Below are 21576 nucleotides of genomic sequence, written 5' to 3' on the forward strand. Positions count from 1 at the left end.
GGGAAAGCAGTGTGTGATTTTTTTCATGGCCTGTTTTCTGACCAAATTGTAAGAATTTGATGGGATTTACAATTAGGAAATTAATAAACGATAAATTGAGTTGGGGGAAAATATGATAAACTGTTCAACTGTTTTATAAGCATGTTAGAACAACAGAATACAAAGATACCCATATTGCTGTCCCTTAATATCTGTTAAAGTCAATATTCAGCCACCCCTCTCACACACACTCTACCAGGGACAGCTTCTAGGTCTCTGAACCCCAGAGCAGTCATGACTTAGTGAATAGCCAAGGTACAAATGAGTGCATGGTAATTATCCTGCCTGTGTAGTGGAAAGGTTAACCTGTCCCCCCAAAAATGTTTAGATACACTTCAGAGAGGCACATAATTAGATACTTTGACCATCTATTGGAATTGAGAGACTAAAATCGTCTGTTACGTTTTGAAACCCTGAATGGGAGATTCTGATGCAATGTAGTTTCCTAAAAAGTGCTTTTTATGTAAATAAAAATATTTTTAAAAGGAAAAACACCTTTACATTTTGTTTTTCTAATATATGAAAAGAAAGACTGACTTGAAATACTGTATCTTTTCTCATATATCAGGTCGTAAGAACAGACTTCGGGTGTATCATCTGACCTGGCTGAGGAACAAGATTCTGAATAATGATCCAGAAAGTAAACGAAGGCAAGAAGAAATGTTGAAGACAGGGGAGGCCTGCAAAGCTATTGATAAGTTAACAGGCTGTGAACACTTCAGTGTCCGTAAGCCACATTTCATATTTACTACAGTTATATTAATTTTGCATCCTCTCATCTGGTGAAGTACATAATTATGAAAGACAAAGTAGAGAAAGGAAACAATTTGCAGTTTCAAATACAGACAAGATCAGGTGCTTTTAGGGGTGATATGGCTGTAGACAGCAACTTCAGGCCAAGGAAGAGTAAATTTCACTGACACATCTTCCAGGTCTTCTGTGTTACAATCTTGATTGTTTTTGGGAAAATATTGATTGACTAAAACAGCTATTGATGTTAGGTTTGGTTTATCTCCTCATCTTACTTTCTTTCCCAGTCACTCTGAATATTCCAGATAAACCGATATTATTTTTCTGCCTCTATATAGCTTCAGCTATATAAATGGTCTTGATTTATCTTTACAAACTTGGGGAGACTCATATAATATTCTCTTTCATTGGAAAAACAGTAAGATTGAATCTCTCCTAATACTGACCAGGAAACCTAATGAGTCAGAAAGTAAATTCTTCTATAATCTGCTGATCTCACTCCCACTGTTGATATTCATGAGCATGATCACTATTTTCTGTCTGATTAGAATGTTTTCATATCCCCTGTCCCTTCACAACCATCCACTGTGAAATTGGGTAACAATCCTAAGGCTTTAGAATCCTGCTCTCAGCTATAAAAAACTTTGAGCTAATGTCATCCCATGCTGTTCTATTTCTGAAGCAAATCCTCCTCTACTTTCATCCTTCTTTTGCTTCTTTCCCTCTTCATTAATTGCCTCTTCAGGCAGAACTGACAGCACAGGTGGGAAATAGTTGAAATTACATTGTATAAACTGCAATGGGTTATTTCTATCCTGACTGACCGTTATCGTTTTGCATATGAAGTGACTTTTTCTCAGCATAGGTTTTTTGCATGTATCTGCATATGTACACATACACCATTAAAGAGGGAACTGAGTACCCAGATAACTTAAGCATTAAATAAATACACTAGTTTCTTCTAGGTTTAGGTATCACTATTTCACTCCAAATCACATTATGCAAATGTGATAGCCCCAGAGGTGAAAGATAGCCCTAGATGTTAACTCAGGAGTTTATATAGCAAAACTACCTCCTACTAACTTGTGAAATATTCGTTCAATAAGAGATAGTCACAAAGGTACTCATCATGCAAATCTGTGCTCTTTGTAAGGGGTAAACTAGTTAAGTTCAATTTTCCTAATTGACCCCATTCCAGTCCACCTAAGCTCTCAGAACAGCAAAAAACACTTGTCTCACTGACAGGTGGAATAGTAGCATCTTCACATAAGGAAGACAAGAAAAGATCATATTTGCCTGGCATTTTCACAGCCTTCCAAGATCCACAAGACAGTGAACTGGCACCAATTACTGCCCTATATTAAATATATAGGAAGTGTTTTCTTAAGAGAGAATCCCTTTGATCTTTGGGGTTTAACCATCATGCTCCTTTGACTTACTTGGGAGCAATGCAAAAGAAAATGCAAGAGTAAGGTAGACCCAGAGACAGAGAGAGAGAGAGAGAGAGAGAGAAAGTATGCCTAGTTCTGGCAGAAGAAATTGCAGCCAAGGAAGAGGGGTTTTAGCACTAAGTATAAATCTATCAGGTAAGACAACATATTCTATAAGAACCAGAAAGCCTAATCAAGAGCAAGCATATACTTATTTGTATTTTTAAATTTATCTTTTAAAATAGCCCTATTAAAATAATTTACATACTGTGAGATACACTTGTTTAAAGTGCACAACTCAATGGGTTTTAGTAGGTCTATAGAGTTGTGTAGAGCACCATGATGTAATTTTTATCATCCCCAAAAGAAACCCCATATTCATTAACAGTTACCCCCATTCCATCCTTCTTTACTTCCCCTTCTTCCCCTTACAATCCTAGGTAACCATTGGTAAACTGATAAATGGTCACCCAGGACTTTCTTTCTCTATAGATTTGCCTCTTCTAGACAATTACTACAAATGGAACCATATATTATGTTGTGTTTTGTGACAGACTTTTACTTAGCATAATATTTTCAAGGTTTGGCTATGTTATATTATATACATAACATGTACCAGTAATTCCTTTTTATTGCTGAGTAGTATTGCATTGTATGGATATACCACATTTTGTTTATCCATACTTAGGTTAATGGACATTTGCACTCTTTCCACTTTTTGACTATTAAAAATAATACTACATGGATAAATCTGGAAACCATCATTCTCAGCAAACCAACACAAGAGTAGAAAACCAAACGCCACATATTATCACTCATAGGCAGATGTTGAACAATTAGAACATATGGACACAGGGAGGGGAGCATCACACACTGTGGTCAGGTGGGGGGTGCTAGGGGAGGGACAGCGAGGGTTGGGGAGGGTGGGGAGGCATAAGGAGGGGAGAAATACGAGATATAGGTGATGGGGGAGATGAAGGCAGCAAACCATCTTGCCATGTATGTATCTATGCAACAATCCTGCATGATCTGCACATGTACCCCAGAACCTAAAGTACAATAAAAAAATAATAATGCTACTGTGAACATTTCATACATCTTTGTATGTGGATATGTATGGTTTTTTCTCTTGGATAGTATTGTTACACTGTTTTTCAACGTGGTTACACCATTTTGCATTGCTATCAGTTAACATATAAGGGCTCTACTTTTGCAGTATTCTTCTGAGCACCTGTAGATGTCTGTCTTTTGATTCTAGCCATCCCCATGGGTGTAAAGTGGGATGTCATAAAAGTTTCAATTTGCAGTTCCCACACGATTAATGTTGTTGAGTACCTTTACATGTTTACCGACTATTTGGAGACATGTCTATTCAAGTCCTTTGCCTGTTCTTTAATTGGTTCTCATGTCCTTCTGCTGTTGACTTATAAGCGTTTTTTAAGTATTCCATATACTAGACTCTTTTTATTTCATTTTATTTTATTTTTTGAGACAGACTCTTACTCTATCATCCAGGCTAGATTGCAGTGGAGCAATCTCAGCTCGCTGCAACCTCCTCCTCCTGGGTTCAAGCAATTATCCTGCCTCAGCCTCCCGAGTAGCTGGGATTACAGGTGCTCACCACCACACCCAGCTAATTTTTGTCCATATATATATTTTAAGTAGAGATGGGGTTTCACCATGTTGGCCAGGCTGGTTTCAAACTCCTGACCTCAAGTAATCCACCCACCTTGGCCTCCCAAAGTGCTGCAATTACAAGAGCCACCAACCAGAGCCCGTAGACTCTCATCAGAATTTGATTTGCAGATATTTTCTCCTATTCCGTAGGTTGTATTTTCACTTTCTTAGTAGTTTCCCTTGGCGCCCTAAAATTTTAATTTTGATGAAGCCTAATTTATCTTTTTTTTTCTTTTCTTGCTTTACAATTTGGTGTCAAATATAAGAATTCATTGCTATATTCAAGGTCATCAAGACTTATCCCCGTGTTTACTTCAAAGAGTTTTATTGTTTTAGCTTTTACATTTATGTATTTGATCAATTTCGGGGTTAATTTTGTATATGATGTGAGATTTGGGCTCCAACTTTAATGTTTTGCATAGACTGTTATTGCCTTATTGAATGGTATAACACCACTGACCATAGATGTAAGGGTTTATTTTTCAACTTCCAATTTTAGTCCATTGATCTATATGCCTATCCTTATGTTATTTAATGCCATACTTCTTTGATTACTGTAACTTGTAGTAAGCTTTGAAATTGAAAAGTGTGAGTTCTCCAACTTTGATTTTCTTTTTCAAGATTATTTGGCTATTAGAAGCTTCTCAAGATTCCATGTGAAATTTAGGATTAACTTTTCCATTTCTTTACTAAAAGGCCATTTGGATTTTAATAGGGATTGCATTGAATCTATGGAGATAATTTTGGACAGTATTGCTATTTCAACAATGTTAAATCTACCTATCTATGAACAGGAGAATTATTCCATTTATTTATATCTTCTTTAATTTCTTGCATCAATGTTTCCAGTGTACAATTTAGAGTGCTCTTGAAGGCAAATATGTATACTCCATGAAACTATACAGTAATCTTGCCACCTTTTTGTGGGCATCAAATTGTAACCAAGTAGCTTCCCCAAAAATATACTGTCTGTGCCCTTAAATTGTGGTTATGGCATTTTTTATGATAAATACAAATACTTAAGTGTTCTTGTTAACTCTATGGCATTATTACTTTTTTCTGTTTTATCATTGTAGTCCAACATGAAGAAACAACATATATTGCAATTGCTTTAAAATCATCAATTCACCTTTATGCATGGGCACCGAAGTCCTTTGATGAAAGCACTGCTATTAAAGTGAGTGATCTCCTTTTCCTTTGGATTATATGATTTTTTATTTTGAGAAGAAATTGTGAAAAAAATCATACTTTCGAATACAGATGCAGAAGCGTATACCATTTTTCTGTAGTGAATGCATTTCATTGTTACTTTGCTTGCTTGTTTATTTTTTTAGAGACAGGGTATCATTATGGCCCAGGCTAGAGTGCAGTGGCATGATCATCGCTCACTGCAGCCTTGTTCTCCTGGGCTCAAGCCATCCTCCCACCTCCCAGCCTTCCAAGTAGCTAGGACTACTGTCACACACCACACCTGGTTAATTTTTAATTTTTTTTGTAGATATGGGGTCTTACTAATGTAACTTGAATATACCATGTCAGTAATTACTGTTAACCCTTTTTTAGGCAATTCACAAGCACCACAGCAAGGGAGAATGCGAGGCAAATCCCTGGCCCCTCCCCTTATAGGACCGCCTCATCAGCACCTCACTCCCAATTCCTGTAGTCAACATGAAGACCTTCTCTTCTAGAGCCCCAAACACAGGCTTTGGATGCCACCCAAATGGCGTGAAGCTGAGAAAGTCCCTGTTCTCTCTTAGTTGGGGGGTGGAGAGCAGAGGGAAGGTAAAGAAAGGTGTGACAATTATAGAGAGGGAACACCCTTAGGACAAAAAGGAGGGAAAATAAAGCCTTTGCTCCAGTACCGTGGCCACAGTAGGTGGGGATGGGAAGGAGTTCATTGGGTCTATATTCTTTCCAAGCTGGAACTCTAAACACATTTCTCTCTAGAACTATTAATATTGTGAGCCATGGTGATTAGGCTTACCAGTACTCTTTCTACCTTTATTATGGTTTAGCTGAACTTCTATGAATCAGCCACATAAGTTAACAATTTAGTGTTCCAAACAACTAACCTTAAGAACTGGGGATTATTTTTATCTAGAGTAACTTACTTATAATGCTCCAGAATTTTACTTAAATGGAATTATTTGTACTTATTCCATATGACGGTTGACTAAAGAACTGGCAGCATTCTGTCATGTCCAGTAGCTTCTAATGAATGTACATCAGAATTAGCTGGAACATCTGTTAAAAGTTTAAATCTCAGACCCAGCGCCAGGCTGAATTAGTGGATCTGGAGCAGGGCCTGGGAACTGGTATTTTTAGCAGATGTTTCAGGCGATTTTTAACTAGTTGATCCATAGACAGGTTTTAACAAAACATGGTAGCAACCTGTCTTGATAGATGCAGCAAGGTATTCATGAAATGCTTTTGTATCTTAAGTTAGGATCTGTTTACATGGTATATTTTGTAAGGGAACACATCGCATGTATACAATAAAGATGAGCAAATTCTTATGACTACCTGCCAATGTCTATTTTCAAAATAGCTATGTTCTTCTATAAATAGTGTAGATGACTGTATATACAATCTGAGTCAGCCCTTACACAAATCGCATCCCTGATCTGATCTCCCTAAATTGGGCCTTGGGTCAGCTGTCAGTATTTGGATGTGAGTTTACTCTTGGGTGTCTGCTGATTGGTCAGAGCTGCCTGGTATGGAGCTGGAAGGCGAAGAAATAAGTACCAACAGTCTGTCTAGCCTGATGCACAATTTTTGTCCAAGTCCTCATTGCAGTTCTTGAATCCAACCTCACAACTACAGTATGATGAATCCTGTGATGCTCAGTTCTGTACCATGATCTGATCTTGGCAATGAATCCTGTTTGGCCTTTTGTTTTAGACTAGAAACCATAGGAGCCTAGAGTACTACCCAGTGTATAGTAGGTTAATATGTCTGGCCCTTTTCATTCCCTACCAAGTATGCACTGATCAATCAGCAGACTCTGAAGGAGACTACATGTCCTATGAAGCCTATATACGAATACTGGCAAAAATACAGGCAGCTGATCCAGCGAACCGGTTTAAGAGACCAGATGAGCTCCTTCATTTGCTGAAGCTCAAGGCAAGGAACTTGAAGACAGCAAACAGAATGCAGGGCCATACAAGGCTCTTATGATCATTGCCAATCTGACCATTGAAGAGAAACTCAATATTTTGAAGCTATTGAACATAATTATTTCTTTGTTATAATAACAGATCTAAGAAAAACTGTAATACACGGGTCTCTAAATACAACATGCCATTTAAAATATCCACCTGGGTTTTGTACACTTATATACCTGACAAAAAAGTGAGGGAATTTTTGCCTTAGTTAGAATGTCATTTTTGGCCTTTTGGCCTTATTTGGTTTTATATTCACAGGTATTTCCAACACTTGGTCATAAGCCAGTGACAGTTGACCTGGCTATTGGTTCTGAAAAAAGACTAAAGGTTTTCTTCAGCTCAGCAGACGGATATCACATCATCGATGCAGAATCTGAGGTTTTGTCTGATGTGACCCTGCCAAATAATGTAAGATAATACCTTCAAATTCCTAGAAATTATTGCATACCACCATTTGAATTTTTCCAACTGACAAAATTCTGAAAGGTTTAAAACTACGATTAGCAATGTCTATACTGGAACTGAGACATAAAAGGTAAGTATAGAGTACCAGAAAGTGGGCTTGCATAAGCAAAAAACACTGATGATTCCTTAGTTTAGAAAGCTGAGTATATTATGCAGATAGATATTGCTTTTCTTGCCCAGTGTTTTCTTTTCTTTTTTGGTAATGAATAACATTTACCCTTAAAACCTAGACTTCTCTTGATACATCAGAAGGCCTGACAGCATCAGTGCCACATGACTATCTAGCCATTATCAATTGGAATTGATTCATGTATGGCTCCTTTTAGATGGGATATATGCTCTGCATTTATGTTTATATATTTATAATAACTGACCCTAAAATGCATTTGATTTTTTAGTACATGCTTTAGATTTTCTGTACTCCACAATGCATTAATAGATACTTTAAAAATACAATACCAATATTGCAGCATTATTATGTGCATCCCTATTCTTTATTATATTACTTCAACTGTGACATAACAGCATATTATCATAAAATGTTCTCTTATAGTTAATTATAATTGGAATTTCTGATCAGAAATTCAGCATTTTAAAAGCAGATACTCAAGTCTTAAATAATTATATTTTGTGATAATATGGCACATCTAAAATATGGATTGTTGTAAAAATATTATACACATCATTTACATGAAGAGTTTGAACATAATGTAATATCCCTCACACACACCATACAAAATGTAATTCTACTGTGTCTCAAATTTGATGTTGGCAATGATGTTTGTCCTATTGAATTTTTTATTTAAAAGGAAGGCCTAAACTAACAGTTCTCTGCTTCACTTTATTTAAATTCCTAATTCGTAGACAACCAAAATTTTAGCACTTTAGCATTATACAAAAAGTCCAGGAGAAACCTTTGATGTACTTTTAAATTACAATTGAGTGATATTTTGAACAACTCTCAGAATTGTCTCATTATATCTCTAACAAATTACATAAACCAATTGTCAGGACATTAGTGGGGACTTTTTTTATTATACTTTAAGTTCTGGGGTATGTGTGGGGATCATGCAGGATTGTTACACAGGTATACCAATGACAGTTTTTAAAGTCTTTTGGTCATATTAAAGATAATCAGCTTATTACTCAGTTGCCCATGATTATATAGAAATCACATTGCTACTGTGTGATTTCTATATAATCATGCAGAAAATACTGAACCAATCTTAACCAAAGTCACTTAGACATGAGGTCAGGTTAATTTTGATATAGCTATTCTTGTACTCTTCAGTTGGAGTGTTTCCATAGCTTCCTGCATCTTCTTTTATGTTGAATCACATAGCTCTTATTAAGAAGTTAGTGCAGTATTGAACATTGCAGCATTTGTCCACGTTTACACTTATTTGAAAAGTAATTTAGGAATGTTGACCCCTGTGTTTCACATGATTAACAAGCAAGAAAAGTTATTTTTGAAGCAATTTTCTAGTTACTGTGGAAGCTGGAATGAGAGATGAGTTCTTAAAAATCACTTTCTGACCCAGTTAGGATACCTTGTGTGTATTCAAAAATATTTTTAGCGAAATGCTCTAGTGTCTTGACCCATTAAAAGAGAAAGGACTCTAATATCAGGGAGCAGGTGTCTTCTCAGAAAGAATGTACTGAACATAATATTTTTCTAAGAGTACTAGGTTACAAAAGCTGTAATGCTACAAGGGAACCATGTGTGCTAAAAAATATCTGGTCACTCCAGGAATCATCTGAGAAGCATCTGAGGCTGTCTGGATTTGCAGTGGTCTAGTTTTTTTCTAAAGAGATTTTATTGAGACAATCTTCTTTCCTGCAATTTATTTTATTATCTTCCTTTATCTTTTTTCTGATTCAATTACTGATGCAAGTGCCCAGGGAACGCATTAAAATTGCTTTTCGCCTCTGGATCCCCGTTTTAGTTATAAGGATTGTTGTTGCTGAGACACGGCCTCAAGTACCTGGCCTGAGTACGCTGGGTTTGGCAAGTATAGTTTCTGACCTTTTTTTTTTGGTACTAGTTTGGAGAAACCGTAGGGGAACACAATTTTTTATTTGAAGGGAAATACTGTTAATGTGACAGTATTTGTAGTTTAAGAAAACTTTGTTGCATTGTTTTGTGCATCATGAAATTCCAAAAGGCTTAGATATTTCTTAGTATTTCATATTATGTCACCAAATATGTGTTTGAATATGTATGGTAAATACGTATTAAATTATATTAATTGAAAAAGAAATTCTAAATTTTTGCAAAGGGGGAAATGACTTAAAGTTATATTTCAAGCTGTGAAGACTATTATAAAGCTGTCCCTTGTAAGCATTTTAAGCTCAAGCTATTTTTTAGATTAGTTTCCTATTTCTAATTTGAATGAGTTAGCTGATAAGCAAGTATTCTATATTTGTTATTTGGTTTATACACTCATTACTGAACTATTTATTAATGTGCTGAAATTAATCTTAAACCCATCTGTAGCAAGAAATATTTCTTCTATCATGATACACAATATTTTGTGAAATGTCAAAAACTCTGTGTAGGAAATACATCTTTGCTTTTTAAATATAAGGCTTTCTCCTAAATATCAAGAAAAATATTTAAAAGTTATGGCTTTATGACATAAAGAAAGCAGCTCTTTTCAAATACTGGATGGCATGCTTATTAATTTGGAAGTAGAGGTTTCTCTTCCTCCTTGCTCTTTGAACCTCTTTTGGTCTTTATTGCCCAGCCAAGCTGCTTCGATTAAAGTAGTAGTAATAAAATATTGGACATATAAATCTTTATGAAACATAATTCCAGCCCCTGGAAATCATTATACCACAGAATATCATCATTTTACCTGATTGCTTGGGAATTGGCATGATGCTCACCTTCAATGCTGAAGCCCTCTCTGTGGAAGCAAATGAACAGCTCTTCAAGAAGATCCTTGAAATGTGGAAAGACATACCGTCTTCTATAGGTATGTATACAATTTCCTTCTTCATGACCCCAGAGAGACTTTCCAAGGGTGAAAAAAAGTGTCTAAGAAAATATTTCCTGAATTGTTACATTTTCTTAAGACACATAAGACTAATTTGGGGTTCTGCATATTTATTCCCTTAGTAAGGTAATGCCTGTATTTGCCCTATACTTAATGAATTCATGGTAGTACCACAGAGAGACTCATTTTGGTTATCTGAGTTATTTGTAATATTCTATAATTGAAAGAAGAGCAAATTCCTTTCCTCAAAAATATGTAATTTTGTTTTAACTTCTTTTACTTGCAGACTTCACACAGATACTGAAAATGCTTCTTTTTATCACACTGATTATGGGGTACATCTTTACTTAGGAGATTGCCAACTAGTATAAAAGAAGAGCCAAATACTTCTATTTTGCATAATCAATAGAGTTCTATTTTGTGAGTTATATTCCTGTGAATGATCAAATCATTTAGAAAAGTGATAGATATCACTGACTGGAGTGCCTGTTAGATGCCACCCAGGTAGAACAAAGAAAATTGCCTTTTCATCTTCATCAAACCAGGACATTTTATTTCTTCCTCACCAAAGCAGGACTGCTGATCCAAATAATTTGAGATTCGTGTATATGTTATGAGACTCAGTGACCCCAGACATGATTCTAGATAGAGAACAGAATGCATACGAAAAGTAAAAATATTGAATGATTAGCTGGAGGATTACTATTACAGAAAAGAGAAGTTTAATGGAGCAAATAAAGGAAAAAGGCAGCAGTGTGTGTGTGTGTGTGTGTGTGTGTGTGTGTGTGTGTAGAGAGAGAGACAGAGACAGAGACAGAGAGAGAAAGATGGCCTGTCAAATGAGAAGCCAGATGCTTCTGTAATCTCTATAACTAAATATGATCCTCATGTGGCTTTAAGGACCAGTTCAAAAGAACTGCTTTTTAATGAACATTTTTCTTGTGGGATGATGGCACTTTGCATTGCATCTGCAGAATCCTTTCTTTTTGCGTATATAGTCAGTGTTAAAGATTGTCTTGAAAACCTGCTCCAATTTCCTCAAACAAGAAAGAACTCACAGAGGGTTTAAAACCAATTTAAGTGACAGAAGGTAAATGCTTACAGTATAATTGACATATCTGGGGCAAAAGAAAGTAAAAGTAATGACTCACATTCTATCCTTTACAGTGGTACTTTTGTGATCCATATGCTAATCAGAAATGGGAATAAGGAAATTCAGTTCAAATAGGAAAATGAACAAACCCCTATATTTATGCCAGTAGAGAATCATAAGAGTCAAAGGGATCTTGAGAAGTCATCCGGTACAGGTTTGTCCTCAGGCAGGACAACTTCTGACCTAAAACAAAAAGCTATTTTAAGTTTCTAGAATTTGAAAGACAGCTACATGTAAAATAAATTACAGTGCTATAAGAACATGATATTTTACTTTCTATATTGAGGATATTTTGAGAGTATGCTGGAGACTACCATATAACACTGATATTAAGAAAATCAATTACTGTATTTTTCTGTCTAAAAACAACTGCTTTGTTATTTAAAACTAATCCAGATCCAGATTTCCCCAATTTAAATTTTACATTGTCTTAAGTTATAATAAATGTGTTCAAATCATTGCTCTCCATTTCCAAACAAATATATACAGGTTTAACAATTGCAGCCAGTATTATCGTGTTCCCACTTCCAAATTACTGTGTCCCATCTCAGAAAGCAAGCTAGCTCAGTAGCTAGGTTAAGTGGCACATGCAGGTGTTTTGGGACTAAGGTAGAGATTATGCGATGCCATATGAACCATGTGCTTGGACTCAACAAATAGCCTGTGCTTTAAGTTTAGAATTTTTGGTCTATGTTGTTGTTGTTGACAAAAATACCATTTTTAATAAAGTAGTCACAAAGGTGAAGAAAATTTAACTTTAGATAGACTAAATCTCTTACTTGTTCCCAAACATCTGAAGACTGATTGTCCTTATTTCCTTTATATCTGGAGTGATTTTAATTCCAGTCTGAAATTTGACTTATTAAGTCTTCTTCCAGCATAGCCACTTTTCTTAGTCAAAATATGATTGTAATTTAATTATACATTTTAGGTCAATTTCATACATTAGATATTTTGAATTGTAATGTAGAAGAAAGCAGGAAATAATAAATGATCAGTAAGTTTTAGTTCAGGGATTCAAAATGGCTCACACTATGCCTATGAAAAGTCACTTCTATAAATGTTTAATAATTCCTTAATAGTCCTTTTATGTATATTTAATGTATACATATATAGGCCAGATAAGTTTTGTGTTAAAGGAATCCTAGAATCTTAAGGAAAGATAAGGAATTTGAAAAATATCTGTCATACAATTATAACAATGCAGAATTTATTCCTTTTATAATAGAAAAAAAATCAAAGTAATTAATTGAATTCTGATTTTAATCACGTTAATATGAGAATAAAGATGCCTTATTTTGCTATTTCCTAGACTATTTTAATTTGAATTTAAAATCTTGATATTATTTTAAATGTCAGGATTTGATTTGCTTGTGGATTTTTTTCCCTGTGAAGTACATAAAGAATGTTAAATTGACAGCTAAAGATGTAATAGTAGTGCTGTTCCCTGTGCCAAAAATACCTTACAGCACCAGTTGGCTGACTGTTTACATAATTGGGTTTAAGGCAATTATTGTCATAGTCTATTTGTCACAAAGTACTATAAAATAGAATCAAAAAAGATAAAATCTTGATAAATATTTCCTGAGCAGGGAATATTAAGAATATCAAATTAGCTTTGGTTCTTCTTAAAACATGAAAATTTATTGAATTGAATTAGGGCTGCTACAGTCATTTATTTGAACAAATCATTTGTTAACAATTTTAATTTTTAAGAGGTTTCCATGTATGTCACTGGAGCACAAATGCACACCCCTATTAGGAACACTGTGTGTCACTTAGACTATAAAATAAAGAGTGGCTGTGAGTAGATTAGAATGTCTACAAACAGGATAGAATTAGTCTTTAGCTTTTTATGTCATCTTAGGGGATATGAATACAATTAAATAATTGAGATCTGGCAATTAAATGTTGATTACAAAGGTGCCAGTTTGAACACCGCTCTTGAGCAGCAAAATGGTCGAATAACTGACTATAGGAGGACAAAACAGAATGTGTTTACCTAAACTGTAATAATGAACCTCTTAATAAGCAAACATTGACCGTAGTTATAATTTTCTATGACTGCTGGAAAGATTTTGTGTTTCTCTGATTTTTTTCATTTGTATTTTAGCTTTTGAGTGTACACAGCGAACCACAGGATGGGGCCAAAAGGCCATTGAAGTGCGCTCCTCGCAATCCAGGGTCCTGGAAAGTGAGCTGAAGCGCAGGTCAATTAAGAAGCTGAGATTCCTGTGTACCCGGGGTGACAAGGTATAGCTTACAGCCTCCAGTTAAAGCAAAAATAGACCAACCATTGAAAATGAACTAATAAAATAAATATCTGTCCTTTTCCTTCTGGCTATAAATATACTTGTGCTATGTTTTTCAAATTGGCATGCTATTTATAAAAACAATTTTATATTTTGCAGTAACTTGGTAAGTGATTAAATTTGGTTTCAAAAGAAGCCCATTTTGAAAAAATAAGAAAAAATTCTAGTAATGTCTTAAGCGAACCTTAGCCATTATTTTATTTGGTTCAAAATCCTTTATTGTCTTTGATTCATAGTGCCTTTCATGTTCATATTAAAATGGTATTTTAAACAAAATGCTTGAACAAATCTACCTTTTATAGCTTTCTGCATAATTCAATAACAGAAGGAAAATGTACTTAGGTTTGCTGAGCACCTAATTGTATCATAGGCCATTAACAGCTATCTCAGCTTATCTTCACAAGTGGGAGTTACAATGTTTATTTTGCAGAAAAGAAAAATAAAATCAAGATTTGGCAATTATATATGTAATTGGATCAGTTTTAACAACGAATTCAAATAGTTTAGATGGAAAATTTTATTATATAAGATCATTATCATTCCTATCTATTATAGGAAATACTAGTGTGAAGAAATAATGCTAATAGGATTAGGAAACATTCATGTTGAGAAGAGATTGCAGAGGATTTTAGTTAATATCAGAACAGCCAGGATAAAGCACTGCATCAAGCAAAGTTGCTAATTTACAATGTAAAGAGATGCAATGGCAAAATCCTGTGTTTCAGGTCATCGAGACCTAGAATGCAGTCCTGGCTCTAACGGAGCTAACTAGGTTAGAGAACCTGAGAAGTTTGATTAATCTTTCTGATCCTTAGTTCCTTCATCTCCAAAACAGAAATATCAATAAATGCTTTGGGAACAATTGTGACAACTAGTGATAATATATAAAGCATATCACAAATTGTGTGGAACACCAAATATGTTAAGTCAAGGGTAACTGGCATATCTTTTAAAACATTTACAATGATGTCTCTTTATTTCGAGATAACATTTATTTACTATGAAATTTAAAACACTGTTTTCATATATACCTAAAGTCCTGCATCCCCCTCAACTGTAGGGCCACAGTGAAACTCTGTAAAGGTTTATGAAGACTTTTATTTAATTAGATATAAAACAGATCTTAGAAGAGTGAAGCAAGAGCATTTCAAATTTTATTTAACACAGTATAATCACATATTTTTTTAAATATTATTTATTTTCTTGATGATTATTAACCAAAGTAACTATGATTGCTGCCTTTGTCTAATAATAAATACTTTTAATATTTAAATTTTAATAATTTCAGATATTTTATTTTATCAAGCAACATGTACGGTTACATACACTGTAATTTCACAGTATTACAAATTAGAGACTCCCTGCCTCCCTTTGTCACACCCAGTGTATCTTATCAACATCATTATGTCACAAAGTTTCATAAGTATAGCCACTGTGGATGTCAAAATCCTTAGTCCTAACAAGGAGGACTTTGTTTGATATTTATCTGCATTTTTTTCTCATTTTCTTTATGGCACAGCCCACATTTACACATGTCCCTCTCTAAGCCACTGGGTTTAATTCATTTTATCAATCTATTGATATCAGTCCATTTTGCTGAAATAGAAAATTGCATGAGTGCATATTATGTGCTCTCACCATAAAAATGATAACCATGTGAGGTGATGTATTTGTTAATTAACTAGATTTAACAATTCCACAGTGTATATACAGTTCAAAACATCATTTTGTATGTGATAAAAACATATTTTCTATTAATTTTTTTAATTTTAAAAAATTATAAAAAGAAAAAAAAAAAGAAAATTGCACCAAGTAGAAAATTTCAATGTCTTCTTAAATGCAAGCAGCAATGGTAAACAACACCTAAATAATTTGTTTCCTTATATTTAAAAATAAGCCAACTTGAATATAAGTAGATTATTGTTGTAAAAAGCAAATAATTATTCCCCCAAAATAATCAAGAACTTCAGCAAATGAAGGCCACCTACAAAAATATTAATTTTATTTGACCATATAAATTATAACTATGTAGACTATAGTAAAAGGTTGTTTTAAAAACATATAATTTAGACTCTAAATTAATTTAAACTCTTATTCTTTAATTTGAAAAACAAACTGTTCCACAAAACAGTAAGGCTTAATATTTTAATTAGCAGGTGCAGATAATTTGAAATTACAGTTATATCAAATATCTGGTTGCAATATATTAAGTATCTATTGACAGTGTCTTTCTTTATTTTTCAAGCTGTTCTTTACCTCTACCCTGCGCAATCGCCACAGCCGGGTTTACTTCATGACACTTGGAAAACTTGAAGAGCTCCAAAGCAATTACAGTGTCTAAAAGTTTCCAGTGATTTCTTACAACATTACAAGCATCATGTATAGGCAGACTGCATCTTCAGATTTCAGAGATCAAATGAGCATTCAGTTTTATTTTTAGTAAAAATTAAATCCCAAACTTAACTTTTAATGTAACACAGAATAGTTTGAATGAGAAATGCAGCTTTATGTATAAAATTAACTATAGCAAGCTCTATGTACTCCAATGGTGTACAATATCTTTTGCACAAACTTTGTAACTTTTGTTACTGTGAATTCAAACATTACTCTTTGGACAGTTTGGACAGTATCTGTATTAATATTTCACAACATGGGGTAAAGAAACCTGTTATGAATTAGATTACAAGCAGCCTTCAAAAGAATTGGCCCTGGGATAAGATTTTTCAGAAAAAGAAAAACATCGACAGACTGTATGTGATTTTTCCAAAGTTATTTAAAGAACCAAAGATTTGGTCAAGAAACAAAAATCTTAAAGACTGTAATAACCCAGACTAAGGTTGAACAACCTGCATGCCCAGAGAAAACTATGGTGATAAAGGGGAAAAGGCCACCACCCTTTTGCTCACTGATTCATAACAATTAAGCCTACAGCTAAAGACCAGTTGTGTTCTTTTCACCCGTTTTTAAGCTGTTTTGTTCCTGAGAAGAAGAAAGGAAGAAAGCCCCTAGATGCTTGTTTTTTCTCAGAACCCCCAAAAGATGTGCAATAGCTGTTGTTACAAACCACCAAATAATACACTTGTGAGCCTGAACACAGGACTAAACTCCTATACACATGTACTGTAGAACGAGTTTTTTTTTAAATGCCTTAAGGTAGGGGTCAAATTCTATTCCCCAAAGCAGATAGATTGATTTATAAAAGTTATCTGGCCAAAAGTATGACTATCAGACAGCATCAAATATTTGCCCAATCCAAGATTAGACCACACAAAAGCTTCGTTCCTTCATATTAAACAAAAGGAACGAAACAAAACAATGAAGAAACTTTGCTAATATCTGTGTTTTTCATGTTTCTGTTTTTGTAAAATTAGAAATTAATCTAAAAATATTCAGTGATAAGTTCATACGTAAAGACTTAAAGGTTAAAAGAAAAAAAGAAAACATTTCAAAAATATACAACTTTCACCATATTTATAAGTCTGCAAAATTAGAGTAGTGAAAGTTATGCTAATCCATCACCCAAATATGTTATAGACGCCATAGACTGGTGATGTTTGGTCACCTATGGTAACTGCTACCTGATGAAGAGTATAATTTCTGCATATCCATCCTCAATACCATGGTTAGTTCTGTGGCAATAGAAAAGCAACAGAACTGCCACAAAGTATACCTCAATTTAATTCCTCTAGTTCTGCTTCTAAAATCTGAGGACAGTGCTAGTGGGATGATAATTTTCAAACTACCTGATTAACCAAAATTCAAAAGCAGCTGACTGTGTGATTTCATAATAGCACATTTCTTGGCACTTAGTGCCAGAAATGAAGATTTGGATATTCTCAATAATGAGCTACTACACTCTTGATACAAAGTTGTTAGAAGTTTGTATCAAGAGTGTAGTAGCTCATTATTGAGAATTTAGGAAAGCCTGAATCCACGAACTAAGGAAATAAATGTGACTCACATTTCTTTTACTGTGACACAATAATGTGATCCTAAAACTGGCTTATCCTTGAGTGTTTACAACTCAAACAACTTTTTTCATTCAGTAGTTTTTTAAAAAACAAACTTTCATGTCAATTTTTTTCTAGAAGTAGTCTTCATTATTATAAATTTGTACACCAAAAGGCCGTGGGGAACTTTGTGCAAGAACCTCATCACTGAGCAAATGGAGCTTGCTATGTTTTAATTTCAGAAAATTTTCTCATATAAGTAGTGTGTAGAATCAAGTCTTTTAATCCATTTTTTCATAATATTTACTCAAAGTTAAGCTTAAAATTAAGTTTTATCTTAAAATCATATTTTAATACAGTAAGGCAGAAAACTATTTTAGGAAGTCAACTCCCATTGTGCTCTGTGGCAATTATTCCAGTAAAAATAAGCAAAAGTGAACTGAATCTACAAAGATGTCCCAAAGTAACCAAGCAAGAGAGATTTCAAATGATAAACTGAGCTTTAAGGGATAAAGTGTTAATAAAGAAAGGAAAATATTTAAAGTGGCTCATAAATAATGAATATTGCTGATTTAGATGTAAATCCATCTGGAATTTTTACATCCTTTGCCAGCTGAAACAAGAAAGTGAAGGGACAACGGTATTTTGTGGTCAGTTTATTTTGTAAGAGACCGAAGAAACTATATCTATACATTACCTTGTAGCAGCAGCATCTGGAAGCCCTAGCCCATCAAGGATGTGCAGAAGGAAGGCTCCTGAGTAGACAATTTCCCTAGCCTTGTGATTTGAACCATGAGCATTATGGCAGGTCATGAGCAGCAGTAGGGATAAGGTATGGTTTTATTTTTGTATAATTTTGTTTTTCAACGAGCCCTTGTCTAAAATAAAAGCCATTGTTGGAAATATCTGAAAACTAGAAAATGATGGATAAAAGGGCTTGTAAGAAAATTTCTGAGTGATTGTCGATAGAAGTAGGGTAAGATCCCCAGAGGACACAGTAAGAAAGGATAATCATTAAGGTAGTAAAACAGGCAAAGCAGAATCACATGCACCTACACATATATACACATAAACATTGGAATGCATAAGTTTTACTATTTTAGTGCTATCAGTTTCTAGGTGCATTAATTACTAAGTGTTCTCTGCCAAGATTCATTTAGTTGAAACAGTATCCATAAAACTGGGAATAATCCCACATGCATTCAATGGGACCTTTTAAGTACTCTTCAGTTTATGTTAACAAATGTGTCTACTGAAATCAAATTAATTTGTTTTCAATGTGTACTCTAAAAAAATGGAAACAATCTTCAATACTGCTAATTGTTTGCTTAGAAAGTCTAAGATGAATCATTGTTTAACCTTGAAAAATAAAACTTTATAAATCATTAGTTGATGTCATTATTGAAATATACTTATGTGATGCCATAGAATTAGGACTTACTCAAATAATATTCATCTCCTTAAAGTATATAATAATGATCTGATTGGAATATATTAGGGATTCAGCTTGTTGTTGCATTTGGAATTCTGGTCAAAGAGGGATATATTAATCTGATTAAAAAATACTTTTTGGCTGTAGTGGTGAAATTGGAATTTGAATAATTTTCCTCTAAATATATAAGACTTTACATATGAGCACAGATTCACATGGTATGGGTAAGACTCAAGCAAGTTCCAATGTTGCCTTCCCTCCCGTCCCACCCCAGTATTTTCAAGTCCAGAGGAGAGGAAAGGTGAAGAACTCTATCCAGAGAGTATATTTCATTTAAGAAGGGGTTTAGTGCAGGCTGATGGTGGAATACAGAAGACGGAGTAATCATGGCAAGTTTTCAAAGAAGCTTAGTCCTTTCTTTAGGACCAGAAGAACAGAACTTCCCTCAGCAGGTCTCAGCAGTGGAGTGTTAAAAGCATAGTCTCATGCACATCCTGCCATCTTGGGACATTTTGGAGAGGTGTTCATCAGATTTACTCCTTACAGCCTACGGGGTATTGTCCTAATTTGGCATGTGTGGCCAGGTATTCTGGAGCTGGGCTACCTGAACACATCATGCTTGTCGAGGATGTTAAAGGCTGAATTCAAAATGTTTCATGACAATCAAGTTGTTTTACTCAACTTGATTAAAGGGTATGCTGACCTCAACTTTAAGGGACAGTGTTAGGAGCAAAGGAATAGAATTATCATCACAAATTGTAATTAGCTCGGACAGGGTGAGTCCCTAATGCTGAGAGAAGGCATTATTCTGGGGGATCTTTACCAAAGCATGGGGACAGGATAGGTCTTGACTAGAAGTCATTAGTCATTCATTATTAGTAATTTTATCACTCACAACATGAGCAGTGGGGTCTAAGGACTTCCATGCTGCAAATACATTGACTGAATCCTTTTTTAACACTAATTTTCATCTGATATAATAGCATTTTTTGAAAAAAATAATAGAGCCTTTACCCCTGATTTAAGAATACTCAGGAGTGTGGCTACTTTTTAATTCCAAAAACTGAATGGTGGCAGCTAATGAATTAAAGTCAAACATGTTTTAGAAATCATTGTCACATATCACATTTTATGTTGCTCACAACCATGTCAACTGACCTAAAAATAATAGTTCAAGAAAGAGTAAAAGGGATTCTATATGGATTTACATTTTCAGAAGCTAGTCCACACCCTACTTTGTAAATATATACAAAATAAGACTTGGGATTAACCATTTCTTACAGTTTTGCCACCTCATATGTCAAAGTCTCCTGTTTGGTGCTTAACATACAGAAATTGTTCAATAAAAACATGAGTTGAAGGGCAGAAATGGGCCCTTTTTGTTTTTCCTGAATTGTCTTTGGTGCTATTGTATCTACAACCACTTAAAACTCAGAAATCCGTTTGTTGTTTCATGAAAGTATCATCTGTGCTCTGGTCTGGTGACTAAAATGTCAGGACCTATTTTTGGTAATTTCAAAAGATTTTACCCCACAAACCTGAAGTGAAACAAACAAAAGATAGGTCAATAATAGACATTGATTCTTACTAAATTTTACTTACTTTTAAAACAACACATAAGGGCCACTATAACCCTTCAGTAATTACACAAGGCTTATAAGTAATGACAAACATTGTTTAGTAAAATAAGAGCACAGAAAGTAAACAAGCCATTTAACTGGCTGTTTTATGCAGACTTTTGGTTTGAATGTGATTCTTTTTCTTAAGATTAACTTTATGTTGCATCATCCTGAGATATACATCTCAGGGCCTTCAGAGCTTGTCAATATAGTTTTTCATTCAAAGTTTTAAATTATGTTTTTATAAGCAGCTAGATATCAAGCATTCCCTAAAGGCATGTTTTGTTTGCAGTTGGAAGAGTCTGTCTAATTTGCAGGTAGGTAGGCACTTCTAAAATGCATACCAAATGGAATAATCTATCCAAACGTCTAAAAAGCAAGCATGCAAGACCATAAAGTTGAGTCTCACAAGTTTAAGTAATTGGAAATGAATGGAATGACGTTCAAAGCAAATTGAACTCCAAGAAAAAGGAAATGGTTTTCTACAAAATATAATGTAGAATTTAAATTGTGTAAAAAAGTTGGGAGAGTATGGGCTTCATTTGATCCATAAATGAATGTGCGGAATCCGAGCAAACAAATACAG

General features: G+C 34.4%; 1 protein-coding gene across 5 annotated transcripts in view; it reads left to right on the forward strand.

The window, feature by feature from the left end:
- NRK (Nik related kinase) overlaps nt 1–17430 on the forward strand; it is a 131747-nt gene extending 114317 nt beyond the window's left edge. For 2 of the 5 annotated variants that reach the window (XM_078362237.1, XM_008989715.4), the window contains 6 exons: nt 608–766; nt 4973–5073; nt 7319–7468; nt 10344–10503; nt 13791–13930; nt 16235–17430. In XM_078362237.1, the coding sequence (XP_078218363.1) occupies nt 608–766; nt 4973–5073; nt 7319–7468; nt 10344–10503; nt 13791–13930; nt 16235–16330 (806 nt within the window). In that variant the 3' untranslated portion in view covers nt 16331–17430. Of the gene's footprint in view, nt 1–607; nt 767–4972; nt 5078–6876; nt 7020–7318; nt 7469–10343; nt 10504–13790; nt 13931–16234 lie in introns of all 5 variants that reach the window. The other 3 variants (XM_078362239.1, XM_008989717.5, XM_078362240.1) reach the window with 2 other exon arrangements.
- Nucleotides 17431–21576: the final 4146 nt, after the last annotated feature.

The sequence above is a fragment of the Callithrix jacchus genome, chromosome X (assembly GCF_049354715.1).
Source record: "Callithrix jacchus isolate 240 chromosome X, calJac240_pri, whole genome shotgun sequence".
In the NCBI taxonomy this organism is placed as follows: Eukaryota; Metazoa; Chordata; class Mammalia; order Primates; family Cebidae; genus Callithrix; species Callithrix jacchus.